The sequence below is a fragment of the Molothrus aeneus genome, chromosome 5 (genome assembly GCF_037042795.1).
Source record: "Molothrus aeneus isolate 106 chromosome 5, BPBGC_Maene_1.0, whole genome shotgun sequence".
NCBI lineage: Eukaryota > Metazoa > Chordata > Aves > Passeriformes > Icteridae > Molothrus > Molothrus aeneus.
This window is the reverse complement of record NC_089650.1, coordinates 5,625,767-5,642,124: the sequence shown is the minus strand read 5'-3', so window position 1 is coordinate 5,642,124 and position 16,358 is coordinate 5,625,767. Positions and strand designations below refer to the sequence as shown.

Sequence of the window (16,358 nt, the reverse complement as noted above, 5' to 3'; positions counted from 1 at the left end):
TCATCTCCCGTTTAGGTGGGGTAAAAAATCCAAAGTTTTTCTGCCAGGTGGATGCCATTTACAGCCTTGCCTTTGTCTTGGGTCATTACCACTAAGCTGGTGATAAGCTGCTATTAATTAGGGATTGTCAGCACGTGCAAATTGGAACAAGCGCACACCAAATGTGTCAGCTCAGCCCTGCTGAGGGAGCTGGCACTGAGAGCCTCCTGAGCTGGTGATAAACTATGCTTTGAGGATCTGCCCTTTGAAGTCATCAAAATTTGCTTGAGAGCATCTTGCTGGGGTTTGGTGTAAGTAGCCCTTCACAATTAGGTTGCTTATTCTAATGAAGCTTTGGCAGTTGTTCTCTTCGTCACCTGCAAGTTTGGTGATGAGCACAATGGCTCTGAAGGTGTTGGTTCAGCTATTTATTAGACATGTGGTGAGAGTGCAGGTGTGGATTGCCTCCTAGTCCCTCTCCCTCTCTGCAGACACTCAGCACTCGTGGTGCTTGGCCTCATGCAGTGCTCTAGCTGTGCTGGTGCCCCGGTCACGCTGGGGCTGAATCCCTGCCAGGAAAACCGAGCTGGAGACCTGATCCAGCTGTGTAGGGCATGCATGCCAAGCAGGCCAGTCCCTAGTAAATCTGCTAATGGAAAAGTCTTTTCATTTATTATGGTCTGCATGGGAGTTTTACTTCTTCCAGCACCGTGGTTCTGCAGGCAGTGGAAGAGCCCCTGCCTTGATGTTGCAGTGTAAAAATGAGTTTCCTTCACTTTGTCTACAAATAATTTTCGGCTGACTTTACGTAAACTAAAATAAGTCCAATGAAGAGGAGCCCACAAAGACTGCAAGTCCCAATTAAATTAAAGCCATTCCAGAGCAGCAGCTGGCTTAAGCAGAGTGCTCCTTTTGCACGGACCCAACCTCATTACTTGTTCTTAATGATTATTGGCAAATGCAGTGGCTAAGTCAGCAGCTGTATTTTCAGCAAGTGAGCAACCCTTCTGCTGGTTGAGAGTTTCCTCCAGGCTTAAGTGAAAGGATAAGAGGGTCCACACATGGAGAAGAGAAGTAAGGGTGAAGTAGGATAAAGAAGAAAGGATAAGTGAAGGGGAAAGAGGATGAGCAGTCCCTGCCTCTGGAGTTGCTCTCCAGAACGGGATGGATCCCTTGCACTTGACCATCACATCCTTTAGTTCCAGTAAATTCTGTGCACCATCTCAGTAGCCCGTTTACGTGCTCCTGGCTGTGTGTCGCCCACAAAATGAGCCCCGTGTGGGGTTAATTTGCTCTCCCCTCTCTCGCAGGCAGCCGAGAGACCGCTTTCACCTACGCGGTGAGCGCGGCCGGCGTGGTGAACGCCATCAGCCGCGCGTGCCGCGAGGGAGAGCTGTCCAGCTGCGGCTGCAGCCGCACCGCCCGGCCCAAGGACCTGCCCCGGGACTGGCTCTGGGGCGGCTGCGGGGACAACGTGGAGTACGGCTACCGCTTCGCCAAGGAGTTCGTGGATGCCAAGGAGAGGGAGAAGAACTACGTGCGAGGCTCTGAGGAGCAGGCGCGCATGCTGATGAACCTGCAGAACAACGAGGCTGGCCGCAGGGTAAGAGCGGCGCTGGCTTCTTCTCAGAGGGACAGTCAGAAGGGCGGGGGTAGCTGGATAGCAAATTCCGTGGGGGTTTGATGGGGGATAGTCCAGTGATGCCCCAGTAAAAGCACACAGTCACGTTTTCTGCATTTTTGTGACTATTACAATGTTGACAGTATTCTGGTTTTAATGTCAGGTTTCCATTTCCAGTGAATTTTGGGGTCTCTTGAGATACTGTATGGCACACATATGTAGACATTTAAGCTCTTTCCAAATAAACTAGGTGCTGTTATGGCCCATTTTAAAGGTTTATGTCTAAGAAATCAGCTTCCCAGAGCTCTGAGACTAACAGGCTGGTGGTGAAAAGAAGAACCTTTTAGGATGTAGAGTTACAGAATCACAGAATCATGAAGTTAGAAGAGACCTCTGAGATCATAGAGTCCAACCTATGTCCTAGTTGTTTTCTACTACCATAATTTAGATTTTTGGGAATATAAGGCCAGGAGCCTGGCTATCTCTGAAACTCAGGCCTTGTTCAGTTACCTTGGCACTGGGCACAATAAATAGTTTGCATTTAGGTGGCAAACATTTTCTGAGAAGATTCACACTTGTGATCTGAGGACCCCTAGGGATGGAGAATCCATCACTTCCCTTTGTAGTATGATACCAGCATTAATGACTGTTTCAACTGTGAACCTAATTATCATTTGAATTTATCTGACACCAGCTTCCAGTCAGTTCTTTTTCTGACTTTTACAGCTAAATCCAAAACCCTCTTAGTAATCAGAATTTCCTTGGCATACAAGTATTTATCTACCATAATTTATTCACCATTCTTTCTTGACAAACTAGATTGAGCACTGAAGACTCTCTCACTTCCAGAGATTCTCATCAGCCATCAAATCATTTTCCTGTCACTTTAGTGTACCCTTTCCAGTTTTCCCATACCCCTTTTGCATGCATTCAGTGTATGCACTTTTGCTTTTCACACAATTCCTCTGTCTGTGATTAATAGCCTGGAAGGTGTAGCATCATTCATATGCAGTGCAGCTGTGTAATCCTGCCTCTTTCCAAAAGTAGAACAGGAATACTAACTTGAATATTTGTGCATTTTCCCCAGGCTGTTTTAAATTTTTATCATTCTTCCCTAGAAGTAAGCTTTTCAAAGGTTAATTTTATTTCTAATTCATGTTAAAAATCCCATTAAGTGTACTTAGTCTTTCTCTTCTGCACATTTCTAACTAATATCCTTAGTTTCCTTATCAATTTTCTGCCCTTTCTTACTTCTAATTGTTACTGAATTATCTTTCCCTTTCCTTTGGATGCCTGTCTTTTCTGCATGTAATTTCAGCTTCATTTTGACACCAAAGATGATTTGTTCCATTTTTTTTGGTTGTGAAATTGGTGTGTCACATTGAAGCATTGCAAATACTTGATGGTTCTTTTGCAAAACCAAATTGGGGTAAATTTGCAGTAGGTGAAAAACTGGACTTGAAAGGTGAGGTTTGATTTGGGATTTTTTTTTTTTTTTTTTGGCTTGGATGGGCAGAGGCTTTGCATTTGCTTAGGAAATGGAAGGTGTGTGTGGTGGGGCATTTGCCTGAATGTGACATTCTTTTCTGAATTACTTGCTTTGGACATCCTACGTGTCTGGAGCATGACCTTGTCCTACAGATAAATGCCCTGCCTAAAGCAAGGAGTGAACATGAGACTCCAAGGGCCTTGAGGGGTCCAGAGGCAGAGTATGGCCCCTAGGCTGAGGTGCCAGGTGAATTGCAGTAACATAGATTAAATTAACACAAGTCATTTTAGACTAGATTAAATTAAAAGGAAGACTAACCAGTGTGTAATTAAGATTCATAGATTAAAACAAACAAACAAACAAAACCAACAAAAAATATTATAAATTAAGGGACCTGGTTAATAAGCTCAGCTGAGGAACCTGGATGTGGAGGAGGTCTGGAACATTTTCAAGTCCAAGATGCTAAAGCCATTACAACTCTGCATGCCAACAAGAGTAAAAAGGTTGTAGGAAGAATATCCAGACCTCACTGAATGAATAAGTGCCACAGAGAAGCTGTTAGGAAGAGATCAAGAGCCTACTAACAGTGGAGGGAAAAAAAAAAGATAGCAAATAAATAATGAAAAGCTCTGTCTTAGAGGTCGAGAAGTGTAAAGAGGAGGTGAGAACAGTAAAATTCATGCTGAGTCAGACCTTGAAAAGGCTAATAAAATAAACAGCAAAAGTTTTCTAAACTTTGCACACTGGAGGAGATTGGAAGAAAGGAGACAGCCAGTGAGGATGGGGCTGAGTCTCAAGGCAGAGAAGTTTTGTTACCCAGAGTGAGTGAGTGCTTTGCCTGGGTCTTCATGTTGGGGTGGGGGACACTGGATATCTCAGAGGAAAATAGGAAATAATTTGAGAAGACTTTTTCAAAGCTTGGTCACACAATCATTTAGAACATTACTGATTTTCTAAAAGCAGACTGGATCGGATAGGTCACATTTATATGAACTTCTGTGGAACATTTGAGGTATTTCCACCATGGGAAATTCTTGGTAAAACTGGAAAATGTAAGGAAATTTGCAGTAGGGATGAGGTGGACAAGAAACTAGTTCAAGGAAAGATGTCAGTAAGTTGTGTGAAAGAATGTAGCTTGATTTTAGTCGAGCTTGATTAGCAGAGCTCATCAACGACTTGCCCTTAGGATTTTTGTTTCTGAGCCTCAACACAAGTGCTAGGAATGGGCTGATGAACTTTGCTGTTGATGCAAAGGTGGCAGGTATTATAACCACAGAGGAGAATCTGAATTTTGTACAGCAGCTAATGACATTCAGACCATCATTTGAGGTCTTGCATGAAGTACATCTTTAGTCATTAGGAAAAGAGTAGGAAAGAATTGGTTGCAGCAGTTGGCTGCAAATGGCTGCAGATGTAATATGGCTTGGAAGGTGGTAAATATCCTGTAACACACTAGACATAAGTCTTTTTATACAACATGGGGGAATACTAATGCCATGTATTAAGCTCTCGTGAGGCCCCACAGTATTGTGTGTTCTCATATTCCCAAGTAAAATGACCTCAGACTAGGAAAGGCTTGTTAGGGCTGACCCAAGGGATAGGAATCTTTTCTTAAGAAAGTGTGCTAGAGCAGCTTGCCATATTTAGGCTAGTAAAGTGAAAGTGGAGAGAGGATATGACTGATGTCTGTGTTCGTGGGAGAAATAATAGGGAAGGAAAAGTACTTTTTCAGCAAAAGGCCAATTTGGCACAATAGCAAATGGGCATAAAGTAAATACATATAGGCTGGAAATCAGAAAAAGATACTTTATTGTTGGAATGGCAATCAGAATAATGGTGGCTGGAAACCTAATTGCTTTTAAAAGGGCATCCTATGCATTTAGGGAAAATGTTACTTGAAGCAGTGCCTACAATAGCAAGACATCATATTTTATAACCCAGGAGGTCCTGTCTAGTCCTGCATTCCTAAACTTCTGAGATACTGGTTTTGTAAGTAGGAAGATGCATATGTAACTCCTCATTCACGGAAGTTTTTGCTGGAAGAAAAGGATTGCTGGAGACCCAGCAGTGAGCACTGCAGAGTGACCACCAGCTGCCACCCCACTGCAGCCTTGGTCTGCTTTCACAGCCAGGGTTTCAGCCGATACCTTCTGAATTATAGGCAGATTTTTGGCATGTCCCTTCACTCAGTTTCCTATGAATGAGAAAGTTCTCCTTGAATCCTGAGGAGCTCTGGTGGCAGGAGAGAGGATTGTCCCTTTTCTCTGTGGCTCTCAGAAGGAGCTGGGGGGGGACAGGAGGGAATCAGATGTCTTTTATCTTTCAGGCAGTCCTGACCCCATCACCCCTTCACTCCACATCGTAGTCCTTGTGGTGGTGGCTTCTGGCTTTATTGCTCCTGTTTGTTTGTCTTTGGCTGTTATCTCAATATGTCCTTTCCTTCCATCTGTCTTTTCCTCCAACTGGTCTCCATTACCCTCTCTTATTGCCCCCCTCCTTATCTGTGGCTCTGTCTGGCAGGCTGTGGCAGTCAGTCCTCCCCCTGTGTTTACCCAGTCAGCATATGGCAGCCCTCAGTCATCAGTCACTCCAGCCACTGCCTGAAGAGCCTGCAAGGGGGTCTGCTTAATTGACCACAGAGGAATTACCCGTTAATTCTGCTCCTGCTCCCATTCCTGCACAAAAAGAACTGGAAGAGAACTTGGGCTTATGGGAAGAGGCTTTAAGCCCTTCCATTAGAGGCATTTTCAGCCTGTTTAAGTGGCATGGCCATTGGTCAGGTCCTGCCCTCAGAACTGCTTGTGGGGTCTGTTATTCTCTACCTTGACCCGAGCTCTGCCAGAGAGGAATTCTCAAATTTCCTCTGCTTTCTCCTCATCTGGGCAGTGAAGGGGGACAGTGGGAGAGTCATTCAGCAGCTGAAGCTGTGTTGGCTTCACAGCACATGGGTGGTGGGAGCTGTGGGGGGCTGAGTGTGGCACCATGCTCACCTGTGAGCACTGGTGGCACTCTCCTTCCCCAGAACAACTCCTGCCCACATGGGCCAGATGTTTTGAGCATCAGTTGCCTAAAGCCAAGTCAGAGTGAACTCATTCCCATGACATTAACTGAAGGGGATTGAGTTGCAGTGTTTTTCTAAAGGAACAAAGCCCAGGATTAGGAAGAATCATAATACTTTATAAAAACACATGCAAGGGCAAGGGAGGCATGAGTGGCCTGGGATTTGACAGAACCATAACCAAAAAGTGCTAACACAGGCTTATAACAAGCAGGCTGGCAGTGCAGTGAGGATATAGTAAGTGTCTGGTGCTCAGGAAATTTAGCTGTAGCCTGTCTGGTCATAGTACAGCAGGAATCCTTAAGTAACAGTGTGGTTGGTCCTGTGCAGTTGTAGTTTGATCCAAGACAAGTGCTTAACTCCCAGCTTGTAGCTGTTACATTGCACCGTGAGAGATTGCCTTGGTAAATTGAGCTCTGAGGAGCAGAACTAAAGCTTTTCTGTTTTAAGGGCTCACTCCATTGACTTTCTCAGGAGCTGGATTGGCCTCCATGTGATTTAGCCATTAAGCCAAATTGAATCTTCACTAGCTGTCAAAAACACTAGACATTAGCTAGGCAAGGAGCAACCAGTTGTTGTAGGAGAACTCTGACCTCTCCCTGCCGGTCCAGAACGTTGTTGTAGGCAGAAGGTTTTGCTTGCAGTATGCTCAATTGCCTTAATCATCTTGGCACGTAAAGCAGAGAGCTGGGAAGCTTTCTTCTGTGTCAGTGAGTGAGGCAGAAAAGAAACCTCTGTGTTTGGCTCCTTGTTTTCAGCAGAAAACCTGGCTGGAAGACGCATGGCCATCTCTTTCAGAGCACCCTGTTTTGTTCTCGTGTTCCTTGCTCTCCCCCACCAGATACAGCTGGTGGTAATTTTGCAGCTGATGCCAAACATCTCTGCTTGGCATGCAGGATCTGGCAAAAGCACTGCAGGATGCAGGATGGTCTTGGGAGAGCAGATGTGAGCCTGATGGTGAGGGGGTGATGAGCCAAGGGCTTGGGGGTTAAGCTGTTGTAACGCAGAGTAGCTCTGACAGTGAGGGAATGCCCAGCTCTGTCTGTCAGTGCCTGAGAGCTGACAGAGCTCATGTGGCGTTGTGCTTTTGTACCTGTCTCTGAAATGAATGGGAACAGCAAGCCCAACCTGCATTTCAGTTTACTTTCCTTGGTTTTTTATTTCTCAGTATTTCTCTCACCTCCCAGCTAGTGTGGGGAAGAGGAGAGTAAACAGGAGAGTTTCCCTTCACATCCTGAGCTCGCTCTGATGAGGGTTTTACACTCTGAATTTTCAAGACTCTTTGCTAGCTTTGATGCTGGATTTCCAGGGGTGTGATGCATCTGCAGCCCCCGCAGGCTCTTGAAAATGTAGCTGGAAGTGTCTGGGAAAAGCCAGCACGGGAAGCTTGCATGTGCTGTTGAAATCCTGGCAGTTCTGCCTGGCGACTGCCGCGCTAGTGGAGGGAGCCGGGCACGAGATGGCGCAGGAACGCAGCCAGGGGCGCCTGGGGAGCGCCTCTGAGAGTGTAGGGATAAAATGTTTCTAAAATCATGGAATGTTCAGGGAAGTTAGAAAGGAAAGATAGGCCTGGTAGGCCCTGAGAAAATGTTAGGCTGCACCTGTATAATCATTTAATGACTGTGATAAATGATATGATTGTAAGATGCAGTGATTGTTTGGTAATTGGATATAATTATTGTTTAATCGTGACAAGAATCGTGAGAAACGATGTTGGGGGTTTGATAGAAATTACAAAAATCCGTGCTTAGATGAAATCGCAATACAAGTTTAATAATTAATATGTAGTTATGTAATGATAAAGGTGTAAAAACACATTCATCCTGAACCCATGTCAGAGTCAGGTTTGGGTCTGTACCCCTGACACCCAGAGCTCTTCAAAAAAAGCAGCTGCATATAATCATTACATGTTCCTGAATGCTAACACGGGGAGATGTGTCCCTCTGTGCACCACCACCTCTGCCTGCCTCTCTCTGGGCACTGCCCCTGGATGAGCTCCTGTTGGGGCAGATGACGGGAAAGGGTGTGGGTCCATGGATTTGTTTCCAAAGGATGCAGATGTATCCCTGTAATGATAGTGTTGGTTCCTGGTGCGGGTAGTAGGAAATGGGCTGGTTCCCAGGTGTTCCCTTTCTGCAGCACTGAATGGGAAAAACATGCCACACCATGGAGGTCAAGCTTAGAACTTCTTAGTATCTCACTAGATATACTTTTCTGCAGCTTAAAGAGTTATTCTAGGCAAGTGTTAATACACAGACCATTGTTCTGTTTGTCTTTACTTTTCTACTTTTTACATAATTTTTCTGCTGAGCTATCTCACGGCTACTGCTTAGCTCTAGTCACAGTTCTGCTGTCTCTGAGGCCTGTCTTTTGCAGCTTTCCCAAACCCCTCTGATTTTATGGATTCCCACAGTCTGTCAGGTGGGGAGTTTCCAGAGTCCACACAAAGAGGGCTCCTTCTCTTTTTCTCCTGCTCTTGACCCTGCTCTCAAGCCAGAAAGAAGGTGGGGTGAGGAAGTCATGTTTGCAGGCAGTGTGACCAGAAATAGAAATTCTTAGGGAACAGGAACACAGCAGTCGCAACAGGGGGAGGAGAAGACCTTTGTCTCCTCTGAAGGGCGAAACAACAGAAACTGCGGGATAATCAAAGCAGTTCTGAGAGCACCATGAATTCCTTGTAATTAAGCCAGCTGCCAGTGCAGCAGGAGCAAACACAGCCCTGCCTGATTGCATTTCTCTCCCCACAGGCCGTGTACAAGCTGGCAGACGTGGCTTGCAAGTGCCACGGCGTGTCGGGCTCGTGCAGCCTCAAGACCTGCTGGCTGCAGCTGGCCGACTTCCGCAAGGTGGGCGACCTGCTCAAGGAGAAGTACGACAGCGCCGCCGCCATGCGCATCAGCCGCAAGGGCAAGCTGGAGCTGGTCAACAACCGCTTCAACATGCCCACCCAGGAGGACCTGGTCTACGTGGACCCCAGCCCGGACTATTGCCTGCGCAACGAGACCACGGGCTCGCTGGGCACCCAGGGCAGGCTGTGCAACAAGACCTCGGAGGGCATGGATGGCTGCGAGCTGATGTGCTGCGGCCGGGGCTACGACCAGTTCAAGAGCGTGCAGGTGGAGCGCTGCCACTGCAAGTTCCACTGGTGCTGTTATGTCAAGTGTAAAAAGTGCACAGAGATCGTTGACCAGTACGTCTGTAAATGAAAGGAGCTGCCAAAGCAACAAATCTATATTATATAAATCTATATAAATATATTTTATATTTGTATAAATAAACAGATTATAATAATTAAAGAAGCTTATTTAAGAGACATTTTGGTTTTGAAATTTCCCCACCCCATCAGGCCAGCCTGCCATCAGTTTTGCCAGGGAATCTGTCTTTGGGTGCATCTCCCCACGGATGCTTCAGTCAGGCTGAAGAAGCTGAGGAGGTGCTGGCAAAGCACACCAGCATGTACTCTTTCATTACAGAAAGAAAGCCAGTGAGAAGAAGAGGAGTGGGTTCTTCCTTCTCTCTGATAGTAAATCTCAGCATTTTGGAACAGTTACTGCACGTTGGAAATTACAGCCAGTCATGGGTGAGTCCTAGTTATTCAGATTTCAAATCCTGCACTGGGAAATTTGGAACTGATTCTTGGTCCCTCTAAAGGGCTTTGTCACATTAGAGTGAAGGTTAGCTAAGGCTACGTGAGTATGGCTTAACATAGAGTCTTGTAAACCATTCCTGGATGCTCCCCAGACCACAGTGGGGTAGAGGAAAGTTCACAGCCTGCTGTTGTGAGGAAGGAAGGTTCAACCTGTGGCTGACCAGTGCACAGCCTGGGAGTGCCCATGAAGCCAGCACCGGGCTCTTCCATACTACCTGGGCCAAGGGAAATCTGCCCAGCTCAAACCACATGGCTGTGTGTGTGAGGGATTTTTTTTTCTTTTCCTTTAAATCCCATGCTGAAGCTTAATTTTTCAATAGAGAGGAAAAGCTGCCAGTGCCAGGGATGTTTGCAGAGTATATTTGTCAGTGGAAAGAAGTGCTGCACACACACACATGCTCATAGCTGCACTCCTCATCCTGCTGCCAGTTCTCCTCTCTGAAGTGGCTGCAGGTGGTCACCTTGTTCAGCTCTATTAAATCCTCCTCACCACCAGCCCAGTTGCATAGTTTCTCTTTAACATTAACTGTCCCTCAATGACATTTCTTTCCCTCTGTTACTTGTGTTTATGCCTGTTTTGTTTTATTCTTTTGGTGAGGGTCTTTTATTTTGCCTGCTCTGTGTTTGAGGGCAGGGGCTGTGCTCTTCCCTGGCATGAGCTAACCACAGGAATGTTTGCTCCCAGGGTGTTGGGTGTGTGTTCACTGTGGAAGTCTTCTCCGTGTTTTTCCTTGGTAATAAAACTGTACCAGGGCAGAAGGCATTACCTAAGTCTGCTAATCAGTCTTACCACATTGGGATTTTAGTACAATCCAATTCATAAAGCAGGGAGCAAATGCTGTTTCTAGCACAAGACATTTCCTGTACCTCTCAGCATCTGCAGAGTTCATTTGCAGTCAGAACAATCAAGAGAAGCCAATTCCCAAAATATAAGGGTTTGCTAATATACATCCGCTTTGTTACTGATACCACAAGGGTGTTGGGGTTTTTTTCCCTGTAAATTTTAAAATGCTTAAAATATGCCAATAAGCAATGAGCCAGTCATGAAGATTATTATTTATATATTAAACCTCTGTTTCTTATAAAACACTGCAGTTTTACAGATTCCACCATTTCAACCACCAGAGAACAATTTATATGTACCTTTCATATTTTAAATATTTGAGGACTCCAGGAAAGCACATGGAGGAGAAATTATGCTTAATAATTAGGAGCTGTTGTTTTTTTAAACCAATGTGTCCAGTTTTTATTTAATTTTTTTTTTAATCCAACAGGCAATATATTTGCTGGCATCCCAGAATGCAGTTTTTTGGAATATAAACAGTGGTCTAGATTTACTTTATTATATAAAATCCAAAGCCAGTGGTATTGTAACTCAAAGTAACGGAAATAGTTTTCCATGCATGGAAAAAATGTGAGTGCAGTGGCCTGATCCAACTTCCATTAAACTTCAGTGGGAGTTGGACCGAGCCCAAGATGGGATCAAATGTGTGAGCTATTCACTCCTGGGATACTCTGTTTCTAGCCCAGTAATAAAATTTGCTCTACCTTGGATACATCTGAAAAAGACCTTTCCTCCCACCACCCTCACCTCATGTTCTTGTCCATCCTTCTTGCATCAGTGCTTGAAGGTGTCAGCTCTTTGTATATGACACCCTCAGGCATTGTTAACGTGTCTAATAGCTCAAAATTACTTCATCTGGCCTTTCTGATAAAGACCACACATTTTAGGGAGTCACAACTCTCCTTGTGGTTTGGCACCACAATTAATTTTGTGGGTGTAAACAACTCTGGGAGAGGAAAAGTTGGCATTGTTAGGGCTGCTAGTCATCTGGGTGTCCCTGGATATGTCCTTCTTTTTCCACCTAAAATGTTGTCTGGGTGGAAAAAAATATGGTTTTTGGCCTTTTGTCCCAGCATTCCAGACCTCTGGCAGGCTGGTTGGAGCCAGCAGTTCCTATTGGACTGGGACCATACAGTGATAGAAGAGAAGTGACCATTAGATTTCTTTCCACTCTCTTTTTTTTTTTTTTTTTTTTTCAATTTTTTCAGGTTTCAGTATTTTAGATTTTCTGGGAATTTTGTATCCAAAAATTTGATCCCACTAAACTCCAGCTTTAAACTTAATTTCAATGGCACTCACACATAAAAGAACCTCCATAGGGTGGTGGTAAGTATAAAATAAGAGCACAGGCAGACTGGCTTGATGCAAATCCAAAAGAAGCCAAACAGAAAGCTGCAGCAGAACTGCTTACTTCCCATGGAAGGCAAAAAGTGATGGATTTTAAGTTGTGCCTCATTTGATACACAAAGTAATAGAAAGGGGTCTGGTGGGGCTGGGAGTTCAACTTAATTCTGAGCTCTGCTGATAATCTGAATTGTAATTTTCACATAGTTACTTAATTTCTTTACATTTTAGCCTCCAGCCTCCTTCTGTATAAAACAAGGAGCAGGATACCTCCTTTTTTTCTGCAAAGATCTTCCAGAAAGATGGCTGAAAAAAAGTTTAATTGAAGGCTGAGGTTCCCTGCTCATTAACTGTGGCAGGCAGCAGTATCCTCATTGTGTGGGGGCACTGAATTTGGCACAGCAGCACCTTGCAGGGTTGGAGGGGGTTGCCGAGGGCCTCAGCAGGAGCCTTGGAGGGTCTGCAGCAGCAAAGCATTACTCTGGCACAATGCTGGAGGGCAGGGCTGTGCTGCAAAAGAGAGGTCAACTCGGGGCTTGTTTATTTATGGGTGGTGAAGATCTTGTAGCTAAAGTAAGGCTTAGGGAGGTCAGCCTGGTTTCTGCCTGGTCAAATTCTGTTTGCAGTTTCACGTGGATAAGATACTCACACAGTACTCTGTTATATACTGTGGTCTGGTAACTGGCTGCCACATTCCAGCCCTGAAGTTGCTGCACTTCAAGGCTGATAGAAATGGCCACCCTTAAGTCATGCAAAATTACAATATTTTGGGCTTAAAGGCACCGTGCAAATATACTGTTACTGCCAGGTAGTGAGCATGGGCTCCTAAACAGAGCAGAACAGGATGCAAATCTGTCATCATTTTCCAGCTGGCAACTACTGCCTAAGTTATAGTGGGAATGAATGAGGCCTCAGTGTGCTCTGCTGCAAGGTAAGCTAAGCAATAGCTGATCGCAGAACAGAAACTTTCAGTTGATATTATTCATGCTACAAAGAAGGTTCTGAGAGGTTTGTGAGAAAATTTAAATGAACCTTTTAGCACTGCTGAACTTCAGGCCACTTGAACCATTTGGAGGCTCCCATTCTTTGTCCCCAAAACGTCTGTGCCTGCTCAGTGTAGCAGAGTGGCCTTTTGCAATTCAGGAAACTGCCACGTTGAATCCAGACATGCAGCACTGGTGTAACTTGTACTTTCTATATGGACCAGAGTTGGTTCCCTGTGGACCCTGAGAAAGCACAAATGAAGCAGATCTTGTTCAGTGCCATGAAATCAAACATGCAAGACTCCCTCTCTGCACACTTGACCCCATCCAGGGAGAACCCTAGTAGGTTTAAATTACACTGTGGGAGCAATTCCTCATCACCTGTGGCTACAGAAATATAGACAGTATTTTCATCTGCTGACACAGCCACAGAACATCCCAAGGAGACCTTGGGAAATACCTTCCACTAACTACAGGACATTTCTCAAGTGTCTGTCACAAGGCTATTCCAGAATCAGCTGCTTGTATGGTCATTAACTTTCATTTAGCTTTTTTTAAACTCTATTTCAGGTTAAATAGTTTCTAGCAGATACTCTGTGAAGGGAAACTCACTGAAGGGCAGGCTGTGAAGGAACTGTCACAGGACAGACACACAACAGATGTGAATATAATCTCAGATCTTCTTCTCACAGGCAAACTCTGGCTGTGTCTAATCCCTGGGACACAGAGATGCATCCCATCTCCTTGGTGCAGATGTGTATCCTGGCCACATTCTAACTCCCTGGCACCAGCACCCTGTGTGCAAAGGCTTTTGGATGCAGAGGCTGTCCAGTGGGTAGCCTGTCCCAGCTCCAGGCTTTGGGACTGGGCCACCTCCTCCATACCAGCTCTCAAGTCTAAATATAACCAGCTCAAAGATAAGCAAAGGTTAAATTTCTGTGCCCAACAGAACATGTACCAGAAAGGACAAAAAGAATCATGATCAGCAGTTGTGAATCCCCAAATAACAATGATAAACACACCCCCCCCCCCAGTATGATACAATGATCACAGTACACTCATGTGTTCCATCCATCAGTCTTCTCCTGCAGGGCCTGGAGCTGTTACTATACTCTCTTGTTTCTTAGCTCTGTTTAAATGACAGTTGGTTTTTTTTGTTTATTTTTTTTTAATTTGAATTCAAAAAGGTATGACCTACATGATAGCATTTCCTTGAAGGTAGAAAGAGAGAAAGGGGGAGCAAACAGGGTCAGGAATTCTCCCTGTGAGCAGGCATAAAATTCAGCAGCCATAAAAAGAACTACTAAATACTGCCCTGTGACACTCGAGCTGGACACCTGCCCTAATGTCACAGTTCCCTCTCCCTGTCACCCACCCAATGCAAGCTGGCTTTGATGCCCCCCAGCTGTCAGTACTGGCAGCAGTTCCAGCTGTTTGGAATGTGGTGGGTGCAGCAGGCACCAGACTTCAGCTGCCTGCCTGAGTGGGTGGAGAGGGTGGGGCCCTTGCTGACTTGGGAGGAGAGGAAGACTCTGATAAGGAAAGAAATATAAATAGAGTGAGCAGACGCTGCTTTGCTGGGAGGTTGTAGTGCCTCCCCCAGGCCATTTTCCCACCCATTTTCCCCTTTTCCCACATGGTGGCAGCTGTCCTGGGGACTTGAGAAGGGAGCTGCTCAGGTATGTTTGCCAACAGAGATGAAGCGGTTTAAAGGCTTGCAGCAGTAACACAATCCTGAAAACAAAAAAAAGAAAAAAGGTCTAGGCTCTTGCTTACCCTAAGGCAGTTTTATTCTGAATCATCATTTGTCTTGTGGCTGTTCCTAGAGTGCCATATCGCCATGTCAGCCCTTCACAAGACTCCCAAAACATCCAGATGATGCTGGACGGGGCATTACATGCAAGGACAACACTGCCTTTCAGGGGAAAAATATGAAAATATGTGGGGTCGACGCAGTGTTGGAGCTAAGTGTAACCCTGTCTTGTCCACAGCCTCAAGGAACTGCACAAGAATTTAGCATCTACTTGGCCTGAGCAAACACCTAAACCAGTTTTTTTGGAGCAGCAGCTCTCTGCAGTTCACTGTGATGATTCTGGCCAGGCTCAGTTTCATTTGCCGCAGGCAGATTTGTTTTCTCTTGCTCGGGAACAACAGAGTTAACCAGTAATGACCTGCCAACTTCCACAAATCACAGGGCTGTGTATATAGGACAGATACATTCTGAAGGAATTAAGGCAATGAACATTTTATTACCGCTACGTTTTCTAGGAATCATCTGCAAATGCCCAGGCAGCACATAACTCTGTTTTGGAAAATGTGTTTTACTGTATTGCAGGGCACAGCTTTGCTTTTTATTTCCAGGCTCTTGAACCAGAATAAACTACCCAAATTCCTTTTATTTATTATTTATTGAATCAGTATTCCGATCTCATTTTCCCTCTTAATTGGCTGCATACGCGTTAAGTTCTGGTGACAGGAAATGACAGATGAAAATGACATGCAGTCTTTACGTATATTTTTCGTCAATGAAGCTCAAAATATTTTTAAATCATTAGCGCCATTTTACAGAAGAAATCCTGAAAGACAGGGCAGGAAATACTTCATCCGACAGGCACGGGGTGGAGCTGGAGCAGCCACTGCAGCTGCTGCTCCCCGCGCTGCTGCCCAGCGGCTGTCAAAATACATTTTGATTGATGAGAGAAACCGTAAGTACGTGTAAGAGTGGAACTGTAATGTTCAGTAGCTACCTTGCTCCTTTCACAGTAACAAAAACTTGGATGAATGTGCAAGATGGGACCTATTTTAAAAGAGACAGTAGGGAATCATAGTTTTATAAACACAGTTTTAAGGAATGGGCAGAATGTATTTATTGTTTGTGGGTATTAGGGATCAAAACAACTCAAATATTAATTTATAGGGATAATTTTGCTTCCTTTAAGTATCTCATTCACACTCCCTGGTTTGAGCTAAAATTTCTGGGTGTGGGGACAAGTGTATTGGCTCAGCAAAGCACTAAAGTACATAGAGCCATACAAATTACAGACAGGCTCTCCAAATCATGCCAGTTATTCTCCCTGGCAATTGCTAAGATTGTTCTCTAACAGAGTAGTGTTTTGACTGGTCTCACTGTAGAACATGCAGGTGTAGGGTTTCCACCATTTTCCCCAAGGAAACTGTTTTGGGAGGTGCAATCTCCATGTCACAGAAGTTTTCCTGCTGCTCAGCCAACACTTCCCATTCCTTAACAGGGCAAGTTCTTGTTCTCTTTGGTGCTCCCCCTCTGTGCTCTACACCAGACACAGGAGTTTGGGCCCTGGAAAGGCAGGCCAGTCTGTCCAGTGAGGCCTCTTCCCCCTCCTCCAGCTGCCCTGGACACAGGGATGTCCACAGC

The 16,358-nt window shown here is 45.1% G+C and overlaps 1 protein-coding gene across 1 annotated transcript in view; it reads left to right on the top strand.

Annotated features, from left to right (window-relative positions):
- The window catches only part of WNT5B (Wnt family member 5B), a 68,522-nt gene extending 59,071 nt beyond the window's left edge, over nt 1-9,451 (top strand). The window contains exons 4-5 of the mRNA XM_066550635.1: nt 1,290-1,582; nt 8,895-9,451. Of these exons, the coding sequence (XP_066406732.1) occupies nt 1,290-1,582; nt 8,895-9,353 (752 nt within the window). The 3' untranslated portion in view covers nt 9,354-9,451. The remainder of the gene's footprint in view (nt 1-1,289; nt 1,583-8,894) is intronic.
- Nucleotides 9,452-16,358: the final 6,907 nt, after the last annotated feature.